Source organism: Quercus robur, chromosome 3 (assembly GCF_932294415.1).
Source record: "Quercus robur chromosome 3, dhQueRobu3.1, whole genome shotgun sequence".
NCBI classification, from domain to species: Eukaryota; Viridiplantae; Streptophyta; class Magnoliopsida; order Fagales; family Fagaceae; genus Quercus; species Quercus robur.
The window spans coordinates 62,063,535-62,085,462 of NC_065536.1; the positions used below are offsets into that span (position 1 = coordinate 62,063,535).

The 21,928-nt window shown below is 34.8% G+C and overlaps 1 protein-coding gene across 2 annotated transcripts; it reads right to left on the reverse strand.

Moving 5' to 3' along the window:
• Positions 1 to 4,698: 4,698 nt before the first annotated feature.
• LOC126718759 (vacuolar protein sorting-associated protein 41 homolog) lies at positions 4,699 to 20,690 on the reverse strand. Of its 2 annotated transcripts, none has more exons than XM_050421094.1 (19): positions 20,210 to 20,690; positions 19,211 to 19,480; positions 18,940 to 19,119; positions 18,462 to 18,722; positions 16,062 to 16,194; positions 15,882 to 15,972; positions 13,778 to 13,880; positions 12,007 to 12,110; positions 11,840 to 11,933; positions 11,588 to 11,743; positions 11,408 to 11,470; positions 11,013 to 11,078; positions 8,975 to 9,175; positions 6,744 to 6,821; positions 6,547 to 6,666; positions 6,377 to 6,457; positions 6,184 to 6,269; positions 5,577 to 5,658; positions 4,699 to 5,479 (listed from the first exon to the last, which is right to left on the reverse strand). In XM_050421094.1, the coding sequence occupies exons 1-19, from the start codon at positions 20,477 to 20,479 to the stop codon at positions 5,039 to 5,041; spliced, it is 2,880 nt and encodes a 959-aa protein (XP_050277051.1). In that variant the 5' UTR covers positions 20,480 to 20,690; the 3' UTR covers positions 4,699 to 5,038. The 2 variants fall into 2 exon arrangements, with proteins under 2 accessions (XP_050277051.1, XP_050277052.1); XM_050421095.1 differs by having other exon boundaries at positions 19,211 to 19,499; positions 20,210 to 20,357.
• Between the last annotated feature and the right edge of the window lie 1,238 nt (positions 20,691 to 21,928).

Below are 21,928 nucleotides of genomic sequence, written 5' to 3' on the forward strand. Positions count from 1 at the left end.
TCAAAAAAGAATATTACCAGACAAAGACATTAATAATTTTTTTTGGGAAGATAATATTCAATCCAAGTTCTAAGAAACTTTATCAAATTGAGATAAATTATCGTTTTTCAAATTATATACGTTTTCCTTGTGGACCCATAGAACAGTGAATTAGAACCTTCAGATACTGCTTATTATTATTTTTTAAGTGTTGGCGAGGACTAGATATCATTCACAACTATGAAAATTTCGCATATCCAGCATCATATCATCTTTTGATCTTTGGGATCTGTGGAAATTAATTTTTAATTCAAGTCAAAGTGAACTTGTAAAACTATCATTTTCTATCCCGGAAAATAGGCAAGAAAACAAAAGCAAACTTGTAAAAGTATAGGAAATAAGGTGCAAAGTGGAAAGCACGTTTATTGTCTAGGAAGATTCATTTTTTGGAAGAAATGTAGAAAGCAGATTCCATGTAAACATCTTATACCGCAATCATTGATAAGAATGTGTTTGGACTAACATAAACCAAGATGTTGCAGATCTTTGTTAAGAAGAGGAGGAAACAAAAATAATTAATAATTAGACAAACAAGATATACTAAGGGCCAAGTCAACATGTCGTGATCCACATTGGGGACAACCTAATAGATGTCTTGTAGTTTATGGCTTTAAGCTACAGGAGCCTCAAGCAATCAATCAATGATTGATGCTAGCAAGACCCAATAAGGAGTTGTGAAGTTTTCTCTCTTGTGGGAAAAGAAGCTCCTGATATCAAAAAGCTTTTTTGCTTTTGAATATTACGTAAAACTATCTCAATGGAAACTTTAATTCTAAAGATGAATTGGTATTTTCACACTTATTTTTCATTAATCAATGTATTGTTTAGACCCAAACCACGAGTTAGAATTCAATTTTTCCTGCAAATGGTGTGAATTCAGTTCAAAAAAATTTAAAAGTCGACTAATGTTAACCTTAGTTTTAATATGAGTCATGTATGATAAATATGGTGTCTATTTGGCAACAATTTGCTCTTTTAAGTTTTTAGTTTATTTCTTTATGTGCATGCCTTTCAAAGCCTCGTTTTTCTTGGATACAACCGGACAAGTGCAATTATATTTTAACCAACTTTCATTAAATAAATAGATAAATATTTTACTAAAAGTTAATCCAAATGCACTCCTGATCACTTTGATATATAAGAATAAGCTGTTGAAACGGGAAACAAGATCAACAATGAATCTATTAAGAAATTTAGAGAGAGAGAGAGAGAGAGAGAGAGAGATAATAAATCTAGCAATGCCACTATTTCTATATTATACTTGCCTCATCACCTACATAGACAAAGATGGGGATAGCTCATATTCGCTTTATCCCTCTATATATGTTTTAGAAAAAATTACACTAATCTCCTCTAAGATTTGCTATATTTGTACTCGCTACCTCCTCTAATTTGGAATTAAACACTTACCCCACTTACAATACTAGCTATTTACCCGCTACCTCCTCTAGGCTAGATGTGTAACATTATTAACTAACTTAAATGACAATCAAATAGTGGTTAAAAAAACATTTATACCTATAAAGTACGTAAAATTAAAATTCCACTTATATTCCTTTTATCTAAGGGTTATAACTATTGGAGTTGTTAAAAAGATATATTGCGTTCACTTGATTCAATGGCTCAATTTTAAAAGTAAGCAATCCAAAAGAACCTATACCAAATAGACACTTAATTAAAATATATGACATTCACATAACTAAGTCATCCTCACTAAATCTAGGAACAAAAAAAATAAAAGAGAATATAAGTGGAGATTTGATTATATGCCTCTTTGTTAACTCTAATTTCTAATCAATTAAGTGACATTTTGAAGTCCTATAAAGTGACATTTAAAGTCCTTCAATAAACTTGGGATGAAATAAAAGGAAAATAACCTTTTTGGGGAGGTTAAATTATTGCCCTTGGATTAAATGGACCTAGGTGAAATTTTAACTTCTATGTTCTTGAGATGTAATCATTCAATGGGAGGGTAAAAAAATAGAATTTTGCATTTTTAATAACTTTCTAACTATTATCTAAACTAGTTGAAATATCTTATTATTTTGAAATGAAATGTAATATATAATTTATTTTTAAAAAATTCATAAAATTATATATTAGGATTAATAATCTGTAACAAAACATTTTCTCATAAGAGAATTTCATTTTCTTTTTTATATAACTGTTTACCACACAAACAAAGGGCATGTATTTTTTTTTTTAAGTAATGAATTTTGTGTTTTCTATAAATAAAAAAATTATATATATATTTTTTACTTTATTCTATATTAATATTTTCATCTATTCATATTATGAGCCAATTTGCTAGTGATAGTATATAGTGTGGATTAAAATTTTCCAATTATGACATTTAGAAAAGAATAAGAAAAATAGCTTTTTCCCATTATTAAAAAATTTCAACTTGTGGCATCCTACTTTAATATTATATATCTTTTAAAGTATACAATGTATAATTCTGATCTCTCTTCTTGAATACATTACTTATCTCAATATATCCATAAAAATACATTGAATCAAAACAAACCTATATGAAGATACTTTGCAAAAAAATTAAATGTCTTATCAATCATCGCTTCGCAAAATGTCATATTAGTCATCACTTAATAATGATTGATTTGATCGATTAGGAAAATGATTTGTTATATATAATCTATTACGATTATTTTCTCTACAAAAACTGCAAATTTGTCCACCCAAAGAGATTATAAAATAAACAACTATTAGCAAAATCTCATAATTAAGTTTCTATGTGCATCATTATAATAATTGATAATAATAATAACAACAACAACAAAATAATAATGAAAATACAATTGCAAAAGCTAAAATATGTCACTAATCCAATTATTTCCATTTGATTAACCTTTGCTTTTATCTAAATAAGTGGCACTATATATAGAGTATTTCTAATATAATTATTAAGAGTTTTTTCTCTACAAAAACTACAATTTTGTTCACCCAAAATGATTTTTTTTTTTTTAAATTGATCAAGAATTGGAATACCAAAATACCTAAATATGCATAAAAGTCGATACAACTTTACCAAAAAGAGAAACAAATGTAAAGTGACAATTAAATCAACAATAATAAAAAGAACTATTAGCGGGGAAAAAAGTGGTTGAAACAATAAATAAATAAAAAATGCATCAAAAGAGACAAATTTCGAGAGAGAGAGAGAGTGAGAGAGAGAGTATTGACCTTTTCACAATGAACAACTTGGAAAGAATAGGGGAGAGAGTTGGAAATGAAGTAAAAGAAATTTATAAGAAAATCAAGTTGGAAGAGTAAGGGTGGAAGCAGATGAAAGGTTCAAAAAAGTAATACCGTAAAATTTATGAGATGAAGGGTGGAAGTAGATGAAAGGTTCAAAAAAGTGAAACCGTAGAATTTATGAAGATACAAAGGAAATCAAATGAAAATTTTCAGAAGACATGATTGGAGAGGATGAAAATTTGAACAAAGAAGAAGACAATGGTTGAAGAAGATGAAAGGTTAAACAGAGTAAAAAACTAAAAATAAAAGAAAAGGCTGCTAATGACATGGCACAAAAAGAGCTTTGTAAAATTTATTTTAAAGCTTCCGTTATTATATAATAGTATAAATAGATATGTATAGACATTGTTTTTGGTTTTAAATTCTTCATTGATTTTATTGCTTAGTTATAGACATCTAAATAAAATAGATGAATTTATAAATGAAAAGTTATATATAAAGATAAAACTGCCCAAAATGAATGTGTAAAGTCAATCTATTTATATATTTAGTACATTCTCAAAAGAAAATTATATATTCTAATATTGTCAACAAAATTTAGGAATAAAAATTAAATAAGAAAAAGAATGATTATGCAGGCAATGACGTGACGAATGAGGTGATGCAATATGAGCATAAACAACAATAAATGTTACACTTCAGCTTTTAGATATATATAAACCACAGTTACAAGTCTAGAGGAGACCAATGTAAATAGTTTTCATTTTAAGGGACGGGTCTGTGTCTAATTCCAAACTAAATGGATAGCAAGTGCAATTATGAAAGTTCTCAAGGAAGATCAATGAATTATTCCCTTAATTTTATGATATAAATTGTTGGAAAATGGTGCAAGTTTCTATTCATCTTGCTTCAAACCCAAAACTTAGCAAAGTTGTTTCGTCCAAGACATCTTTTTCCATACTTTGATCATGACAATGTACTTGTCTTCCCTAAAAAATAAGGAAACACACCTTCAAAGTCACCTACTACCATATATGCATCTGTATAACCATCCAAAATTGGTTTAAATCCACCAAAACCCAAGCACGTCATAGAGCTACCTATCAAATACTTGGAAGATTCAAATCACCTCTTCCCGAAATTTGTCATTTCGTGCCAAGATCCTTTATATCAGACGATTCAGACAACTCATTCTTCTAACTTCCACTCATGTTAATATATTTTCTTATAATCCACATACCATCTACATAAAACAAAAGAATAATAAATTTACCATCAAGTAACCTTTTGATATACATACATTGATCTACATTTATCCTTATATAACCGTGATGAGGCTAACTTCTTATAGCATTGCCTTGGAGCCTGCTTTAAACGATAGTCTCTTTTTCAACTTGCAAACCATCTTTAACATTTACTCTAAAATAGCAATATAGAATAATGTAAATAAAAGGATGAAAATTCTTCTTTTCCCCAGAAACCACGACCTTCAACACCACTACTAATGAAAGTATATATCAATACAACAACCATGGCCATAGAAAAAAGAAACTTGGCCTCTGAAGGCTACAAAACTGGCCCCAAAAAAAAAAAAAATTGGACTCTTTCCATGAAAAATATATGACTATAACACAAAAATTGACAACTATTGACGCACAAAAGAAGAAAAAAATGATTGCACCCACTCACACTATATGCACACACAAATAAATGACAAATAACTCAAACATGCACAGACACACGTGCACACACACGGCCACAAGCTCACACGCATCAACAAACTTTAACTGGAAGCTGTAGTGCATAAGATACAACGCACACGACGCGAACTTGACTGGGTATCCTCATCATCATCCTCATCATCCTCCACATCACCATTATCGTACTCATATTCTACTAAAGGCTCCCGGGAAGTGGCTTCAGACCCTTTCTTGCCACTAACATTAGAGGTCGAATCCATAAGACAAGTCATGTGATAAGCATGACAGCAAAAGAAAGCGATGACTGATACATTTTGTATAGAAAAGGGATCAAAACACATGCAACACCTTCCACCCCCCCTAGTTTTGGACTTGACCTCTGTGGTTCTCATACTTGATTTTTCAATCGCCTGAGAAGCACTACTGTCATTCCGTTTTGCTCGTGCTTCTTCTTCTTCATTGCTCAAGTAAATCCCATGTCTTGCCTCTTTGTAGTATTTAACCAAAAGGTTGACGCAATCAGCCTGTGTCACAATCACAACAAAATGTCAAGCATTTCAGTGTTTAATTAAATAAAATTAAAAAATAAAAAGAGAGAAAGAATGATGTGGAGCAGAGTACCTTGAGGATATCATTGCAACCATGTCGAAGAGAAGTTTCAGTCCTGTAGTCAGTAATGATCTTGACCAGACGATCCCTAAGCCTGACAGATGCACACAAAAAGAGAGAATTTACATACAGGGTTATCAGTGAAGAACTTAATGCTTCAGAACATGTCTCACTGTTACTGATGACAATGCAAGTTCAGCAAAAAGTATCAAATTCCAGTATATTTAGGTGTGTATCTAAGTTATTAACCATATTAACTGTAAAGAAGGACATTTGAAGAGAACTTAACATGCAGAAATAAAGCATTTTACAGCATTTTTTACCCAGGAAAAACATAGTTTTAATAAGCTGCTCTTCTTTCGTTTTCTTCTTTGTTTCCTTCAGTTTCTTTCAGATGGGGTGAAGGGAGGAGCAGGGTGAAGGGATGATTAGCATGAAGATTAGTGTTCTGCATAGTTATGATTCAGTTCTTAAAATTCTAGTTTAAAAAAATATTGACTTTTTTTCTTTTCAAGATAGAAGAGGAAAGCAAGAAGGAACTATTAGCAGAAATTCAGTATCTATCTTTTTTCTTTTTCTTTTTTGAGAAACAATTCAGTATCAATCTGATCATACTAACCGAGGTATCTCCAAGCCATTGGGAACCATATTTACAATATAAAGAGGATCAAGATTTCCAACTGTGTGCTCCAACAACACGCCCACCTGGTAATTAGGTTGAGCAATTTTAGAAGAACTTGCAAGACAGAAATATATATTCAACTATCATACCCATACAAACATTCAGTCGCATATTAGTGTTTGATACATACCATCTCAGGTTTGTTAAGACATTGCTTTATTAATTCTTCCCAAAGGTCGTCATCATGCTGCATAGTCACAAACTCTACAGCCTGCATACGATGATAATTCTTATCTGATCCCACCACCAAACTTCAAAACTAACTGACACAAATAACAATCTCACAGAAGCTGAAAGTACCTCCTCTATATCGCCTAATTTATTTATAATGACAGCCAGGGCTTGCCTTGAATTTCCCATTCTTCCAAGGATGAAGACTTGCTCCCTTAGAAGATCTCTTCTGATACAAGTTTCATATGCCTGAGATATTATTTTAACAAGTTAATGTAAACACTTAACAAAATTATTACGATTGATCATTTGTTGACAGCTCAAACCTTTTCAAGAGTATAATGTTGACTACTACGAAGAAAAGGAAGTAGCATCTTTGGATCATAGTCTGCATAAAGCTCCACCTATCACCACAAATTAAAAGGGCAAGAATCTTCAGGTAAGATGTGTGTTTCCAAATCAGTTTAAATGCACCAACCAAGAGTTGGCAATAACCAGCTACAAGGTTAGAAGTAGGGGGGAAGAAAAAAAAAAAAAAAAAAAAAAGACCCAATCAGATGCTATAGTAACTAGATAAGCAATGAACCTGGTAGACAATATCAAGGACAAACCTTATAAGAGAAGAATCCCAACCTAGTTTCCTTAAACACCAACAAATAAATTTCAAAGCAATAACAAAGGATTACAAAGGCAGAGTGATTCATTTGATTGCAACAAAATCATAATTACCGCAAAACTAATGAATAAACATAAGGAAGCAGACAGTTCTTTCTTGCAGAGTTAAGAAACCCAAGCAAAATAAAGATACCCATACTGTAATCAAGAACACCATATTACGGGTCAAATTTATCAGAAATGCAAGTAAATTGAAACCAGTTTGATCGTCAGATTCATACACCTCAACTTTAATGGAAGACTCATGAGCCATATTTAACATTGTCATAAAATAAACATGTTCATAACATCCAAAGAATCCATAAAGAATCTTTGTTTGTTAAAAATCCTGTAGTGTTCAAGTACTTGAACTCCTTTGGCCGTTTTTAAGGTAAATTATTGTGGAACAGATTAGGTAAAAACTCTAACCAATAATTGGTATCAGCAACTTTTGGTTACTAGCAAGTGTAAATTGCTTTGTGCTTCCATCAGGATCTAGTTAGACAAATAAGGAATTCAATAAGTTAGGCAAACAAGGAATAATGAAAGGGCTTATCCATGGCATAGAGCTTTGCAAGACAATCTCTCTATGAACTTACTTGACCACACAGTTTTGGTTCCACAACTATGCCCTCAGACAGCTTACTTGACCACAAAATTCCTTAACTAGATGACTTGGCGCTGGTAATAGAAGCTCTACTTTCTTTGAGACTGCAACTCAGTGGAGAGGCAAATCATAAACAGTTCATAACTAGTTTCGAGTATTTCTTTAATACTTTCATGAGAACAAAACTCCAACCAGGGAAAATTAATTTTCTTACAGACCCTACGTAAAGGTTCAACCAAAAAAGTGATAGCACCCACCAAAGACAACTACTATCATATCTCCACAGACCAACATGTCATACTATGCATATGCAAATAAAAAAGGGAACATGTCATTCAAAATCTCCAACGGGCCGTAAGATTCCCTAAAAATTCATAAAGAAAATGGTAAAATAGACTTATACCCTTGTACTTATCTGTTGAGGATCCATAGGCAACCTCAAAATTTGGGACTAAGGCTTTGTTGTTGTTGTTGTTGTTGTAGCTTATACCCCTGGTGGCTGGATTCAGTTCTACTGACTTTCCCTAAACGATTTCCACTTTTTCCTAATCACACCCTTTTCTAGTATCCAGAGGTTGGACCTTAGCACAACGGCAAGTGGCCTTCCCTAAAAGCAACAAGTCACAAGTTCGAGTTTGGGAATCAACCTCTCCAAAACAAATTGAAGATAAGGCTGCCTGCCATAACCTTTCCTAGATCCCGCAAAAAATGGGAGCTTTGGGCACTACGTACAACCCTCTTCTAGTATCCAATTCTTCTAATCAACCACTCCCATCCACTTCTTGTTAAAATCATTAACTAAAAATTAATTACATGAGACGCATACCTATCAAAAAAAAAATTACATGAGACGCACGTCCCCCACATGTCAACTAATTTTTTTAGTGATTTTAATGTAAGTAGTTTACCATCGAAGCTGTTATTAGAAAAATTAAAAAACTTGGGGAATTCAATAAGCGTGGACCAAACCACAATGGTAGGTGAATTTTACCCTAATGAAAAACCAATGGAAGAAAATGCACCTTCTAGTTCAATACTACACGTTAATTGACTCACAAGCATAAATTAAGATGATTCTACAAGACTACAACCAATACTTTTAAACCAATTTGATAAGTATGAACTTAGGTTTATTCGTTCATAGTTTCCATCCTGCAATCAGATTTCAAAGAATCCAAACAATTAAAGATGGAAACTATCATATAACTGCGAACACATTATTCATAACTGAATTAAATATGGATATTGTCACTGAGAAGCACAGAGTTCAAAGCCACGGTTCAGTGTTTACCATACCTGCATATCATGAAAATCCTTTCCAGAATGTGGATTCACTTCAAATAATGAATGGAGATATAGGTGCAGGAAATATCTATTATCACACTTATTGCTGGAATTCAGAAGTTGTGAAACAACATCGGATGGAGTAATCACGTGCTTATTTTGGATCAATATTGGAACTGCATGCTTGTAATCTATCGTCATCAGTTGCACAACCTATACAGGCATAGGTAACACAAAAGTAGTCAGGAATTTTGTAAGAACACCACAAAAACTAGCATGAAAACTAGGACAAAGAAAAGGAAAGAATTCTTTGGTTTTCCTTTTTAAGTATTTTGCAGAATATATGTTCCCAACCAAGATACCAGGGAATAAGCTCAATTGAGTTCAATTTTGTTGTGAGGTATGTGTATCATAGGATGAAAACAACAGTCAGATTAATGATATATAGTAGACCCTGCGAGCCTTTATACTTAAGATTTGGCCATTCTGTGGTTTATGACACTGCTAGCTTTGTCAATGCTAAGCTAGCTAGTGTTTTATGAGATTAAACTACTTATTTTAAATAATAATTTTAAATAAAAAGGAAGAAGCTAGTGTTTTATGTGATAAAGCTTGGCGTTGGAAGCCTGCAAGGTATGATGATCTTGTGAGTATTCAAAGAAGACTGAGTTGGGGGAATTTGACAAAGCTATATGGGTCTCATCTACTTCAGACTCATTCTCACGTGCAGAGGCTTGCAATCTGATTGGACAGAAGACCCAAGTGGTTAAACGATGGAAAGTTTTTTGGTTCCCAAAGTACATTCCATTGTATGCTGGCTGGCAATAGAAAACAGATTAATGATCAAGGATAGGTTAGATGGGAGAATTAGTTGTGATATGGTGTGTGTATTTTCCAGATCCAGTATAGAGAGTAGAAACCATCTATCTTTGAGTGCTCCTTTTCTAGAAGGGTGTGGAAAGTGATTATGGGGTTCTCCCTCAAGGAAACCTGATTGATAACAGGGATAGTCTTATATCCTGGGCTGCAGAGAATTGGAAAAACAAGTTGAGTTCATATTGCTGCAGCTTGGCCTTGGAGCTGCTGTTTACAACATTTGGAGGCTTTGAAATGCTATTTTGCATCATGGGAATGTGTCTGAGGAACAACTAATTGGAACCATTAGGAAGCAAGTGAAAGCAAGGATTTAAGGTGCTGGATTTTACCCTTGGTTCTGCCATCAACAAGGTCTGTTGCAGATGAGGCATTTCCTCTTCAATTTTCAAGCAAGTATTCTAATATTGGTTTGATTTGTATTGTTGTTTTTGCTGGTCTTGGCAGAACTCTATGATGTGGTTCATTTAGGCTCTTGTTAGCTTTGCAGTTTGGTTTGTGCTGTGTTTTCTGCTCTGTCAAAACTGTTAGCTGTGGTTCGGTCAGGCTCTGTTTTTTATAAGTAAGAATTATTTTATTAAAGAGAAACTACTTCATGTACGAAGGACACAAAGTAGCCTAAAAATAACAAGAAGAAAGAATTATATTCAAAATGGCTATTATAAACGATGCAATAGAATGGCTAGTTGTAAAACCTAGAGCGTAAGACCACTCATATAAGGAACTAGTGAAGGTTGCTAACAACTGAATCCTCGTACTTTTCGCATCTTCAAAAGTGCGCCAATTTGCATTCCCTCCATACAGTCCACATAAAAAATAGTGGAACAGATTTCCAAATATCTGACAAATGCTAATCCAACCCAATTTCACTAACCAAACATAAGATCGACGACCCTTGTGCTGTTGTAGTTCAAATTGGGCTCTTTAGCCTTTGTTGTATATTGTGATGTTCCCAATGTGTTTTTCAATTATCTCTTGATTATTGGAATAAATAAATAAATAAGATATATAGGCCTTGATACATTGTTTTTGAAATTTTATAGGTTGACCTCACATTTATGCAAAAAATACATTGAATAATCATCAAAGGACTTGAACACTTAGAAAATGCTTAAACAAAGGAACCCATATAAGGCTTGTAACACTAAGTATTGCACCTGATTTTTCATTTACATACCTTCTCTTGAATTGCATCTTGCAAGTTATGTTTTTCTATAAAGTCAAATACTCCTGGCTTCATGAGCTGAAAAATTAAAGCCAAAAAAAGAGCATCCAAATTGATGTCAGAAACAAAAATTAAAAATAGAGATGTGAAAGCTTCTTTTCCTAAGCATTTAAGGTAGACATTTTGTCAAATATGGATTTATGTAATTTTAAATTATGTTTGTAACAACTCTAGTACAATCCCTGTGTACATGTATTGTGTTGTACATAGTTTTCTAATTATTTTCATATAAATAAAATTATAAATAAATAAATAAAATTTTAAAAAAAAGAGTATTTTATCTAATATATGAAATAAGGTTGCTGGCTGCTCGGCAAGAATCTCCCATGAGTATCAGTAATACTTACATCAGCATAGATAGAAAAAGCTTTCTCATATTGCCCATCTATTACATACAACTCCGCTAGTGCCTGACAGAGAAAGAGAATGCCTAAATAATAATATGTAGTTATCAAGAATATAGAATAGAAAATGCTATCATGAGGTTCCAAATTATGTGAATGTGTGTGCATGTTTTTCTGACAAACCTCTTTGAGCGCATCAGTCATGGATGAAGTATTAAGCTGAGGTTCTATGGCCGAAATAACAGGCAATGCAGAATAAATCACATGTGGCCATGATTTGACCGTTGACAAGAGTTCCTTATGGAAAGAAGAATTTGTAGCCAAAGCTACAAGAGCAACCTGTAGCCAAAAGGCAATTAGAGGCCTTGAATCCCAAGTTGGCACATTAGAAAAGAGATTAAATATATTTAGGCACACTGTTTTTTCCTAACAAACCTCATAAGCAGTATCACGCAGTCTCGGGTTATCTGTTGGCATATATGGAACCAGCACAGGAAGCTGACGAAGATGAGCAAAGTGGAAAACCCATCTGTGGAAGGTAGCCCACTGCCAGTTATTTATAGAAAGTGCACCAGAAAGTAATAAGAAAAGATAGATGCTACCTCTCCCATGCTGAAGCGGATCCTCGCAGCAATTTGGGACACAAAGATGCAGCTTCGGCATACTTCCTTTCCACAATCAAATGATCAAGGTATCTAGATCCCACCTGCATGTAGCGGCCAAATTGATCAAACTATGCCATGAAGTATACATGGTAAATTAAAATTATTAATGTTAAGAAAGTAAGGTAATCAACTACAAAATACATTTTTTTTAATCGGCAGTAATCAACTACTAAAATACTATTCTACCATTTTTCACAATAATGTAACGTAGTCACATACAAGGTCACTGACTAGCCATTGGCCAACGCTTAAAAAATTAATGAATATTAACAGCAGTGATTCCAATTCCATAACAAGGCAAATGATTTTTTTTTTTTTTTTGATAGTTAATAGAGATTTTATTGATTAAAAAGTACATCACGTTCACGATGATGAACACTCTGTACTTGAAACAAATACAATAACAAATCAAAAAGAAACACTAACAGATTCTAAGAATTCAAAAATGGAAGTACAACATGTATAGCCCCTAATACGAGACCACTCAAACAAAGTCCCAACTAGCAAAGACTTCAAAAGATCTAAAGGTCTCTCAAAATCTTCAAAAGTACAGGTTTGTGCTCCCACCAAATTAACCACATCAGACAAGCTAGTACCATATTCCAAATATTTGAAAACTGTTTTCCCAAACAATTCCTCCATGCAAAAGTAAAAAGGCAACCTCCTTTAGCATCACCCACTGAATCCCAAACATAAAAAAAAAACTTCACTCCACAAAGAATGAGCAAACTTACAATGAAGCAAAAAATGATCTATAGTTTCCCCTTCACATCAACACAAGCAACACCAATTAACTAGGGACAATTCCCTCTTAACAAGATTATTAATGGTAAGAATCCTATCCCAAGCTATTGTCCATAAAAAAAAAGACACTCTTTTAGGTGCTACACAACAAATACACTTCCAAGGGAAAGAAACATTAACAGGACCAAACAAAGCATTATAATAAGAGCACACATCAAAAACCCCTTTCCGAGACAATTTCCAACTCAAAATGATCATCAACCTCACCATTACATCTACAAGCACATCACGTTCGGCAACAGGAAAAATCATTCAACCTAAATCCCCCCCGCCCCCCCAAACAAAAAAGAAGAAAAATACTCCAAAAATACACAAACCCCTTCCCTCACTGCCCATACTATGTTTATAAATAGTCCACCCTATTGGCACTGCCAATATGCTAGAATTGCATTTGTTGAACAATTAAGATAAAGTCATAAAACATCTTATTAACCTAGCTAATGAGCTCTAACTCAAATGGCATCTCCTCCCCTTGTAAGAGCAAGGTGTGAGGTCGCAAGTGAACAACCAGGTGTGTGGGTGTTACCAAAAACAAAACTCTAATTAACCTAATAGGCATGCTCTTGAATGTTAGTAAAGTATTGTGTGAGATTGCGGGTTTAATACCCGTAGGGTGCATGTGTTTTTTTTTTTTAATTAATTAAAAAAAAAACTTTCATTAACTTTTGTGAGCATGCATCTTGAATTATAGCAATCTTATGTCATGTCACCAACCAAACAAAGCCTTGCCAACAAAAGGCAAAAGCTAACAACTTAGATATTAAAAAATAATGGAAAACAAAAAGAAAAAGAGAAAGAGAATCATAGGCACCCCCAAGTAGTGAACACAGAACATTCATTTTATGTTTCATGTAAATAATATTAAAAAAAATAAAATAAATTGAAGCAGGACAAACTTTAGTACCTCGTCCAGGAGTTCACTCCGTCCCTGACCAGCTTCAACTGCTGCCAAAGCTTTTTCATGCCAGCCATGTTGAAGAAGCCAAGCAATATGATCTTCTGCATCCCTGACAAAAATCATAAATGCATGTAAGTCTCCAAAACAAATATATTTTCAAAATAGGTTTTTTTTTTAAGTAATAAAGATTTATTGATATCAAAAAAGAGACAAGTACATAGGGAATGTACTTAGCTTAAAAAAAAACTTTTTTTTTTTGATAAGTAAGATATATTGATATCAAAAGGGGAACACCCTAGTACCCAGGGAGTGAACAAGGGGACAACAAATCAAAAACAAAAATGCAAGAATCTAGGAAATCAATAAAAGAAGGGAAAGATTTGTTTTGCAAAGCAAACAACCAATCCAACAAAGTTCTAAAAAAGAATAGCTTGAGGTCCGGAATAGATCTCTCAATATCTTCAAAACAACGACTATTTCTCTCCCTCCAAAGACACCACATTAAGCCATGAGGAACGATGGACCATATATAACCATTTCAATGACAGCCAAAGCTGCCTTGCCAACACCCTAACAGCCCCAAAATAGTATGAGGCATAACCCAAGATACTCCAAATAAACCAAAAACCATAGACCATAGATCCATAGCAACGGGACAGTGAAGGAAGAGATGGTCAACCGATTCACCATTACTCTTGCACATGTAGCATCAATCCAAAATCCACACCTTCCTTTTTCGCAAATTATTAATCGCCAAGCATTTCCCTAAGGTAGCAGACCATACAAAGAAAGCTACTCTAGAGGGAATCTTCTGCTTCCAAATACTTCTCCAAGGAAAACCGAAGATAGTAGGACCAGCTAAAATTCTATAATAATCTTTCACCAAGAACCCCTTATCTTTGCTAGGAATCCAACACATCTTATCCTCACCAAACCCCCTTATTGAAGAACCGTATATGGTTTCCATGGAGCTTGACATAGCCTCTAATTCCCGAACATGCACACCCCTAAAGGAACTCACATCCCAAAAAATGACTCCATTGGGGGATTTCATAAGCTCGGCCACACTAGCCTCCTTATTCCTGCAAAATCTGAATAGGTCAGGGTAGCTAACTACAAGAGGTGTCTCTCCACACCAACAATCTTGCCAAAACTTCACCATGAACCCATCACCAATATCATACAGAATATGGTGAGAGAAAAAAGGCCATCCCTGACTGATACTCTTCCATAAACCAACACCGTAAGGACCATTAACAGATCTGGTACACCATCCCCCCCCCCCCCCCCCGCCCCACCCCCCAGACATACATATCTCAACTCTATCACTTGTCTCCAAAGGGCATCCTTCTCAATCCCAAATCTCCATAACCATTTCCCAAGTAGAGCTATATTGAAAAGTCTTATCTTCCTTATCCCTAATCCACCCAAAGAAATAGGAGCGCATTCAGTAGCCCATTTAACCAAATGAATTTTAGGTTCATCACCAAAACCGCCCCATAAGAAATTCCGCTGAAGCTTCTCAATACGGTTAGCCACACTAGCAGGTATAGGAAATAGAGAAAGAAAGTAAATGGGTAAATTAGAAAGGGTGCTTTTGATTAGAGTGACTCTACCTCCCTTTGATAAATACAAGCGTTTCCAACCCGTCAATTTCCTTTCCATTTTCTCTAGAAACGGATTCCATATAGTCTTATACTTGAAATTAGCACCCAAAGGAAGACCCAGATATTTCATTGGCAGAGAGCCCTACTTGCAGCCAAGGACATTTAGCAATAAATCAATATTATGCACTACTCCAACCGGAACCAATTTAGACTTGCCCAGATTAATCTTTAGCCTTGACACAACCTCAAACCAAATAAGAATCATACGAAGAATCAAAAGCCTATATAATTTTTCTTTAAGGCCCTATGATGTCAGTTGTAAGTGAAAAAGCTCTTTGATGTCAAACCCATTAATCAACATAGTTATAGGCTAATTTTACTTTAATTTTTCAGGATCACTGAATAAATACTAGCATCAAGCCTGATTAATAATGTTGCAGAGAAACATTATCGCATTTTTCATTCTACAAAGGAGCTATGAAATAAGAGACAATCATACTAACCTAGGTTTTGCAATAACTACATCCTTTGGGGACACAATATAGTACAGTGGTTCATCACCTGCAGCCCACTGACCACCAGCATAGCTGCTACCTACATTGGCACAAAAAAGTATTACAATGATTTATATATTAAAAACCTGACATACATAAAGCATGAACTTCAATAACAAATAAATCAACCTGAGAATGGAGCATGAGCAAGGGAATAGTCTTTTGCCTTGTAATGCTCAAAGCCATGTACAGGTAGGGCATCAGTTGAAAGCTCATCATTATTCCATGATACAATACGTACTTCTGGTCTCTGTGCATTTCCCTGCTTAAATAACATTTTCCCAAGTCAGAAACAATGAGCAAAGAATAAATATATATCAGAACAGAATAACAGGAAGGGTAAACCAAAGAAGTTTGGATGAGAACCACCATAAGAGTGAAATGGTTTCAATAGGGGAGGTTGTTGATGTGCATGCCCTGGCTGAAATTTTGGGCTGCAGAGTTGGAACTTTGCCTATGTCGAATCTTGGCATGCCGTTGGGGGCTTCACACAATTCCCCTTCTATTTGGAATCCAATCTTGGAAAAAATTGAGCGGAAATTAGCTGGGTGGAAGAAGTTGTACTTGTCTAAAGGGGGTTGTTTGATGTTACTCAAGAGTACGTTATCCAGTCTTCCGACTTACTTTCTTTCGTTATTCACAATTCCTACTCGTGGCTAATAAAATTGAAAAGTTGCAAAGGGATTTTCTATGGGTTGATAGCAAGATTCATTTGGTAGGATGGGATAAAGTTTGTGCGACTATAGCCAATGGTGGCTTGGGGATAAGGAAACTTTCTACCTTTAACAAGGCCTAATTGGGAAAATGGTTGTGGTAGTTTGGGAAGGAAGAGGATCGGTTATGGAGGAGGGTGGTAGCTTCAAAATATGGGGAAGATTGGGGGGGATGGACCTCAAAGCTAGGGAGGGGAGTTCATGGGTGTGGTTTGTGGAGAGGTATTCGCATGGGATGGGAGGATTTCAACAAAAATTGTCAGTTTGTTGTTGGGTTAGGGAATAGAGTGAGGTTTTGGCAAGATGGGTGGTATGGGGATCAACCCTTTCGATTGGCTTTTCCAAGGCTGTATGGTATTGCCATTGATAAGGAGGTTTTTGTTGAAGCTTCTTTGCTAAGGCAGAGGGTGGAGGAGAGAAGAATTTGGGATGAACGTTTTATTAGAGATTTTAATGATTGGGAGATGGATAAAGGGCTGCATTTTCTTCGTATATTGGGAGCCAATACTCCTCCTATGGATGTTGGAGACTGGATGAAATGGAAATTGAAGCCTAATGGGGTTTTTGACATCTGGTCGTTTTATAACAAATTAAGGGATTCTCCCTCAACTGTCTTTCCTTGGAAAGCTATTTGGAGAGCAAAGGCCCCTAGGCAAGTTTCTTTTTTTGTTTGGTCTGTAGCTTGGAATAAGATCCTAACGGGAGATAACTTGAGATTAAGGAGATTGGTTTTTGTGGATTGGTGCATTATGTGTCGTCATTGTGGAGAGACGGTTGACCACTTACTTCTTCATTGTGAGGTGGCTTTTCGGTTATGGAGCTTTGTCTTTATAACTTTTGGCTTGTCTTGGGTTATACCTAGATCAATTCCAGACTTGCTCTTTGGCTGGTGGAATTGGTTGGGGAAGCATTCGTCTCAGATTTGGAACTTCGTCCCATTGTGCATCCTATGGTGTATTTGGAAGGAACGGAATCGGAGAACTTTTGAGGATTTGGATAGTTCTAGTGATCAGATGCTTGCTTCTTTTAGTGGAACTCTTTTTGATTGGTCTCGGGCGTGGGGACTCACGTCTAGTGATTCCCTCCCTTCTTTTCTTTGCTCCCTTTCTCTTTTGTAATTTTTCTATTGTTTGGTTTTCTTTTTGTTTTTCTCTGTTTTCCTTTTCTTGTATTTTCTAGGTTTGCTCTATGTTCTTCATGCATAGAATAGCCTTTCGTATATATATCATTCTTACTTATCAAAAAAAAAAAGAACCACCATAAATTAACAATAACAAAACCTTCCCGCAAAGGGAATTTACAACATATAATTAGAATCTGCTCTTACTGTCATAATATTCAGAAGAGGAATAAAATTAAAACAAAGAAGGGGGTGGGGGGGAGGGGGAAGTAAAGCCTCTATTCTTGTATTCCATGGAAAAATTACTAGGAATACCATGTTATAAAAGAGGAGTAAATGTGTGCCAAAACATTATAACTTCAAATTTTGGTCAAAGAAAATACAATTTAAAATGTTCAAGTCAAAAATAATATCATATATCATTACCATAAAAAAAAGTGGGGTTCAAGAATTGGTAAATAAACTGTACAAGTTAAAAAATATAAATAAATAAAAAGAAGAAGAACACCATGGGTGGCCCAGATTCAGTGTAAAATTTATTCTATGAACATCTCTCCTTTAGGAGTGGTTTTAAAGAGAAGGCACACCCTTAAAATTTATAAAATAATAATTTTTCAGCTTCACCTTTTAGTCTACTGCGTGCAAAGTTAGGAATAGAACACCAATGTACTTCATAAATGGCAAGGGTGAAAGTACCTGCCGTGATGGAATGGTGCTACTAAATTCCTTCTCCCCATCTTCTTCCCCCAGAATATAAGCTAGAACAACCAAAGAATCACCAAAAGGAGCAACTCCTGAAATGAAATAGCTGGTTTGGAAAGATGCCACTATATCCACCTTGTTCGCACTTGACATCGGAACATGCTTATATGTCCCATTAGTTGCTCTATTCTGATTTGTTCTTATTGATGCAATTTTTACAGAAGTTCCCCAGCCAATGACCAAGAGAGCATCATCCTGAATGTGATGAGACAAGCAAAAGAAAAATTTTAGGAAACAGCAAAGCACTCATGTTGATGGCATGATGCAGAGGAAATATATATGTGTGTGTTGGTGTTCTACATGTACAAGCTACTGCTGCAAGCCTGAAACAACAGCACTAGTACTTGCATAATCCATAAGCATAATCCATAAGCATGCCCCCATTCTGCAGCCATGTTAATCATTGACAAACCTGCCAAACTAAGTGAGGAAGCAAAAGCTCGGGACGTGGGCTTCCTCTTGGTCTTTCGATAAATGTTATACGCTGATCATTGGCAGTATCATAAACTTTCACACCAGCATCATTGGCCCAAGCAACAAGACTTGTTCTCCATTTTACTACATGAATTGGACCTTCACCAGAATGCAAGACCTAGAAAACAGATAAATTTTTTAGTTTCAAGAAACCAAAAGGCATTAGGATATTTTGCACATCTTATTGGTTAGTTGACTAGTGTACAAACCTGGTCGCGATAGCCAAACCATTTTTTAGTATTATAATATAAATGACCTGCTAAACCACCAGTTACAAATCTCCTTGACGTTTTTCTTGAGTAATCTGGGTCCAGTGCAATAGCCTTCATTGGACGATGATACTCAAACTTCAGTTTCTCATCAGTGAAAAGGCTGTTTATTACAACAGACCCATCATCAGAACAGCTTCCTACATATTCACCTTCTATGTCAAAGCTAAGGTCATTGACGGCAGCAGTATGGGCAGGGAACTCCTTAACCTGGAAAGAATAAAACGAACTACATATTTCAAACCTAAAGCATGTCATTTAAAGCCTAGAACTAGTAATCCACTGCAACCATCAATCAGCCGAAGCCAGGATACTAAGTGTGGTTAATACAAAACACTAGCCTCAGCTTCATGATGAAAAACTTGGAGCTCTTATATACAATTAGCTGGTAGAAAAAATTTGAACCGATGATACTAATGACATATTCTTTGGACAGTTCAATGTATTGGGAAAAAAATTTTGGGTGAATAATGTATTGTAAAAAATTACATAAATGGTTCTGATTTTTTTTATAAGCTGGTTTTAATTTTAGAAATCTAGGAACAATAAATGAATTTTTAAATTCAACCTCTAAAAGAGGTTTTCCTGGTTTTGTATGACGTTTATACTGATCTCCACTCAGACATTATGATATATATATATATATATATATATATCTTATTTTCTTTTCTCTTCTCTTCGGTTCTTCGTTTCAATGAGCTTATATTTGGGGGTGTTTGAATTGTATTTCAATTTCTAAATTCTTACTTTCCCTTCCTCTTAGTTCTTGATTTGGTTGTATTTGTTCCTTGTAAAGAGTGTTCAACAAATCAAAATTGAACAAAAAATTCAGACCTAACAAGCTCCAAATTCAAGCAAAAAAAAAGCCAATTTCACGCTTTTATTTTCACAAAGAAAGAAATAGGGAGAGAGAGAGAGAAATCTCAAAGGTAGGATCACCTGGTTGCCAAGAAAATCGAGGATATGAACGGTGCCGCCGTGCGTCCCAAGGGCGATCATGCGCTCCGCAACGGCGATACACGACGCCGTATCGCTGGCGAGAAGCGTAGGTATACTCCCTCCCATTCTCTGGTACTTGAGTCTCGGCTCCTCTTCCTCCTCTTCCTCTTCTCCAGCTTCTTCTTCCTCTTCTTCTTCTTCTTCGTCGGCGTCTTCTTCTTCTCTCTCATCGTCTCCTTCGACGCCGTTCTCTGAGGGAATCGGTGCCATTTGAATCGTCAGTCTTGATGTCTTCGTTTCGTTTCCGAGAGAAAAGGAAGAAGAGAAAAATTTGATGAGAACGCGTGAGATCTCTGTGTTTGGGTCTTTTCAGAGGGGGCTTTCCGGTTGAAGCTGAATTGTGCTGATATTTTGCTTCCTTTACCTCGTTCAAAACAGTTCCTTTTTTTTCCTTACAGTTAAGAGTTTTTTGGCTATCTATGTATTTATTTGCAAGAGAACAAGGGAGTAATGACGATGTAGGATGCCACCTGTACTGCTTTTTCATTGGCTTTTCTTTTTTTTTTTTTTCTTTTTTTTCTTTCTTTGTGGAAATTGTAATGCCACAGTTTTTGTTGCAGATTGGTACTGAAAAATCACCATCATGGTATGTCAAAGTTTTATTTTAAATGGCTGGGATTGAAACATGTGATAAAGACGTAAATATGAGATTGGAGTATGTTTAAGGCTTAAATCTTCTTGCTGAAAAAAAAAAAAAAAAAAATTAAGAAAAGAAAAGAATTATGTTGAAAAATGTTGTTATTGAGAGAGACTTTAATGGGTGTGACTTGTGAGTGTTATTTATTTTTGGATAAAATGAAAATATTGTGACTTGTGAGTGTGTGATATTGTATGATTTGGATGGAATTTATTTTACTTTTGGAATGTGATAATTTGGATAGGGACCATCTTGTTTCCTTAGGCATTGCCTTCTTTTGTGGGGGTTGAGCATTATTGGTACGATGATTATTCTATATCTAAAGAAGAGGACATGAACCAACTTGGCAATGAATCTTTGATGGAAATATTGAGATCGCTCAGAAAGGGGATAAAGTGAGAGATCGTTAATAAATTGACCCTCATAAATATATATAGTAATATTTAGAGTTTAAATCTTCATATATGGCAAACTGGACTAGGAATTTCAAAAAAAAAATATATATATATATATATATATATCCAAAAAAAAAAAGAACCAGGCATTTCTTTACTCAAAAAAAAAAAAACTAGGCATTTCAAGACCCAAAATGAAAAATTAATTTTTTTTTTTTTTTTTTTTTTGTTATTTCTAGATTATCAAGAATTTATTGAAATGAAGACTTTGGGCCTAGTCATCATAGCCATCTCCATCTTGACAAAGCAAAAACCCAGCTAAAGAGAAAAGATATGGGGATTGGTCCAAAGTAATTATTACACTCCAAGGAGCTAAATTGTGGATACAAAAATTTATAGATTTAGGCCACAATAATTCCCATATATGTATCAGATTTGGCTTGGTTCAAGTGCTTTTATGCACTAAACTTGTCAAAGTTATAACGTATCCACTTTTGACCACATGTCATGATTTTAACGGGTTCAATGCACAAGACTCACATGTAATGCTATATATGTGTGTGTATGTCATGATCAAGTTACACTTAATATAACTCTAAGTAATATTAGCATTACATTACCTTAGAA

Bases quoted from the DNA above. Each gene is read 5' to 3' on its own strand.
- LOC126718759 (XM_050421094.1), bottom strand. From the start codon at position 20,479: ATGGCACCGATTCCCTCAGAGAACGGCGTCGAAGGAGACGATGAGAGA. The intron at 19,120-19,210 runs GTTTGTACACTA...TCTGTTTTCTAG, and splicing joins GGTTTGGCTATCGCGACCAG to GTCTTGCATTCTGGTGAAGG. The intron at 6,270-6,376 runs GTATGTATCAAA...CCTAATTACCAG, and splicing joins GTCTTAACAAACCTGAGATG to GTGGGCGTGTTGTTGGAGCA.